The sequence below is a fragment of the Candoia aspera genome, chromosome 4 (assembly GCF_035149785.1).
Source record: "Candoia aspera isolate rCanAsp1 chromosome 4, rCanAsp1.hap2, whole genome shotgun sequence".
Taxonomy (NCBI): Eukaryota; Metazoa; Chordata; class Lepidosauria; order Squamata; family Boidae; genus Candoia; species Candoia aspera.
In genome coordinates, this window is record NC_086156.1 from 92,641,237 (window position 1) to 92,645,380 (window position 4,144).

The following is a 4,144-nucleotide window of genomic DNA, read 5'->3' on the forward strand; positions in this document are numbered from 1 at the left end:
GCCTACAGTATTCTGACTGATTATTTAGAAAGGGGAGGACTTGTTTTTTCTTTCTTACAATCATTTCCTTTTTACAAAAGGAAGGTAGTGGGCCCCTGTCAAGAACTGATTTGTTTTTATTATTATCTTTCCTTCTCATAGCTACTAGAATTGCAGCACATAGTGTTTCACTGAAGGACCATTGCAGGCACCCCATTTTTCTTCAAAGTTGGATCTCTTCTGGGACTTGATATGCCTGCCAGACCCCTTCTAAAGCATAAGGGTTTCAGTTCTGGATGAAAGAGAGACATAATCCCTGCAGACAATTTTTTAAAACTTTTTGGCTTGATCATAGTGTTGAGCAAAACTTGAGCCAAATTGGGCTACAGTTTAAATGATGTAATGGATATCTTAAGTAAAATTCTATGTTTTCTTCTTTAAATGAGTAGGTCATTAGACAGATAAATACTCAAACAATGTTTGTTTGTTTGTTTAAACCATTATTATCTTATTTTTCAACCAAAAATCTCCCAGAGCACCTGACAAAACAATTCTCTCTCTCTCTCTCTCCCTCACCCTCTCCCTCTTTCTGTGTGGGTATATTTGTATACTCCATTTCCTCCAGGTAATCAAGCCACTCTATATACAACCCCCTCCTTCAATTTTTCACCAACGCCGCAATCCTATAAATGTGCTACAAAAATGTAAATTCTCCCAGTGCTAAAGGCTTACTTGGCAGGCTCTTCAGAGGTCTAGGCAAACATTTTTACCAGAACAAGGAAAAGAATTTGGATGGAAGAAGGGGAAAAAAAGAAAACGTTTTCTAGTTGGTACTTTTGTCAATGATGGATTGAAATATATGAAGAATGCCCTGATTGGACACAGACATTTTTTTCAATGGTGCAATCTTCTTTAATTGTTGTCACATTTTTCTTATATTTTTCCTTTCTGTTCCCAGATGTATCGAATTGGAGCTACACTGCTTTTATCTAAAGATATCTCTCACCTCTGATTCCTTGTAGATGAGGCACTCATCTTAGCCATAACTTAAACATGGATAATGAAACCACAGTGCCTTACTTTCTGCTCCTGGAATTCTCAAAAGATCGGCATCTGCAACTTCTACATTTCTACTTATTCTTCATATTATACCTGGCAACTGCAACCGCAAATCTTCTCATCATCTCTGTAGTGGCTTTTGACCATCGACTGCGTAGGCCCATGTACTTCTTTCTAATGAATCTGGCGGTGCAGGACCTGGGCATTGTTTCAGTCATTGTCCCCAAATCCATGATAAATTCCCTCATGGACACCAGACGCATCTCTTACTTTGGTTGTATTGCTCAAGTCTTTATCTTTGTCTGCTTTGAAGCTTCTGATTTATCCCTCCTGACAGTCATGGCCTATGATCGATATGTTGCCATTTGCAATCCACTGCACTATGAGATGGTAATGAATTGGAAAGCCTGCAACAAAATAGTGATTCTGGTGTGGGTCACAAGTCTTATATATGGAATGTTGCACACCACTGGTTCCTTTTCCACCCCTTTCTGTTCTAATGCTATCAACCAGTTTTTCTGTGAAATTCCACAATTGCTAAAGCTATCCTGCTCTGGAGTCAGTCTGACTGAACTAGTAGTTATATTGGCCAGTGTCACTGCAACATTAGGTTGCTTTATATTTATCACTGCCTCTTACATCATGATCTGCAAGGCAGTTTTGAGAATCCCTTCTGTGAAAGGAAGGCAGAAGACCTTTTCCACGTGTCTTCCCCACCTTATAGTCTTTTCTATGTTTTTGGTACCTGCATGCTTGGCATATCTGAGACCGCCCTCTAACACCCCAACTTACTTAGATTTTGCATTAACTGCCCTATATTCTTTACTTCCACCCCTGTTCAATCCAATCATCTATAGCATAAGAAATAAGAATATCAAATTTGTCCTGTCTAAATTGTGGAGATTCTGATATTAACCTCTGGCAATATTTCCTGCCCTATTTTTCTTTACACTGCACTTTCTTTTTGATTTTCTTCAGAAAGAAATTTCAAAGGGAGTTGAGATAGAAGTAGAGCCTTGCCACTCTGGACCAATGGTAGTGCTTGAGAAGGTGGTGACCTACAATCTCATATCCCTAGTTACTGGCCCTGCTTTCCAGGGTGCTGTGAGTTGCTTTAGCTGCATCCTGAGTGTCATAAGTCGAAAACCACCATTCCGGGCTTTAGTATCAAGGTCAGATATAAGGATAAGCTGACACCCGCCAAATCTTAATTGCAGTTCTGTTTGGAGAATTAAGTTTGAGTCTTGTTTCTGCTGAATATCTTTGTGCAAAAAGGATTTTTTTTCCCCATCCATTCCCAGCATCTTTTAAGATCAGAAAGAGGAATTTAGTTGGGAAATGTATTGCTGGGGCTGGTTTTCTGTATCATACTAAGCCATAGTTGATTAAACAATTGATTATTGAGTGAGCCACAATTTCCTAAGGTCCTAGATCATGGTAAGACATAAATCAGGATTATGCAAACTGTATTTTAACTAGATTCACACAATTTACAAACCAAAGCCAAAAAAAGCATGTGATGTAGCACGTTGTTTAAATAAGCCATAATCCTGATAGACAAGACTACTCCTCTTGAAAACACTGGGAGTTTCAATTGAGATTCTATTTTCCTTGGAAAGAGATCAAGAGATGATGCTTCTCAGATAAAGGATTTTCAAGAACATCAAACAGAATTGCAGCAAGAAGTCACTAAGAGCCCAAATGGGTAACAGAACATTTTATTTGAATCCATCACTATACCTGGATCAACATTCAAAGCAAGACAAGATACTTTATTATAGTCATGGACTGACTCAAAAACAGAAAGAAAACTAAGTGTAACACAGCAAATAAAACCCACATTAAAACCCAATAATTATAAAACTGGTATGGTTAAGGTACTCTACAAACAGTAAAACAAAACTTAGCCATGTTAAGAGAAATATGATTGTCCTGATTAGATAATAGGAACTGTAAATAAAATGAATTCAGTGGCCTGGAAATCTGAGTAGGTGGGGTATTATTAACCGCAGCAAGGCATTTTTGTAATAGGAGCAACAAAAAAGGAAATTGTTTTTAATGTTTCAGAGACTTTTTCATCACAGGGACAAAGACTTTGTTCAAATGGAATACCCCATAGTTTCCCTACAAGAACAGCTGTTGGGAGGGCATTAAATGGTACCAGAATTACGGCTCTCCTGAACCTGGGAATTGATATTTGGCTTCGATGTAGAGCCAGCTTGAAAAATGGTGAATGTCTGCCCAAGAACATATCTCTGGGTCTGGCAGTCAGATCTAATTGCACTTCCAATGCAATTAGCAGTGCAATGTGCAATTGGCACATTGTTTAAGGCTGCCTCTGATCCCACCATCAGAATTGCGTTAAATAAATAAATAAAAAATCATAGCACTTCCATTTCTCCTGCAATATCCTACCCCAAGATGGAATAAAGTCATCACTTAAAATTAGAGGTGTTAAGCTGACAGGGGGAAAAAGCAACTTTAACCAATAAAGGAAGTTGCATGTCCAAATATGGATATCAGTTTTCATTACACCAGCCGCATGGTGTCACACCACCTTTAGAATACATTTTAGGAGAGGCTAAAATTAATTATTGCCATGATTTTCTGAAGGCCTGCCTCTTCTTGGACTTGAGTAAAGGTTTCTACTGTTTTTTCAAAGATATCTTGAGTGATATATGAAAGATGGTCACCATTATATATATATATATATTAAACACTATTGATGAATGGTGTTCTGGGAGCCACTTTGTGTTAGCTGGTTGAGAAAGTATTTTGTATTGTGCTTTTTGATATATATTGTATTTTAATTCTGTTCACCAACCAGAGTTGCATTGGTGAGGTGGGCAACCATATAAATTGGTATGTCTGTGTCTGTGTCTGTTTCTCTTTGTGTGTGAACATGCCTCCCTAGCTTCCAGAGAATGGCTTCTTGAGCTGTCTTTCAGAGGCTGGCTCTAACACTTTTGTAGTCTTCGTTTAAATTTTGTTCCAACCTTTAACCTTAACTCCAGGAATGAATTTGTATTTTCTGACATTTATTAATGACTTTTGAAAATAGGTTTTGGTCATGCTACATAAAGAAAAGACAATAAACAAATAAACA

General features: G+C 37.8%; 1 protein-coding gene across 1 annotated transcript; it reads left to right on the forward strand.

The window, feature by feature from the left end:
• The first annotated feature begins 1,032 nt into the window (after positions 1–1,032).
• On the forward strand, positions 1,033–1,947 carry LOC134497361 (olfactory receptor 14C36-like). The gene has a single exon (XM_063303023.1). The coding sequence runs from the start codon at positions 1,033–1,035 to the stop codon at positions 1,945–1,947; it is 915 nt and encodes a 304-aa protein (XP_063159093.1).
• The last annotated feature ends 2,197 nt before the right edge of the window (positions 1,948–4,144 follow it).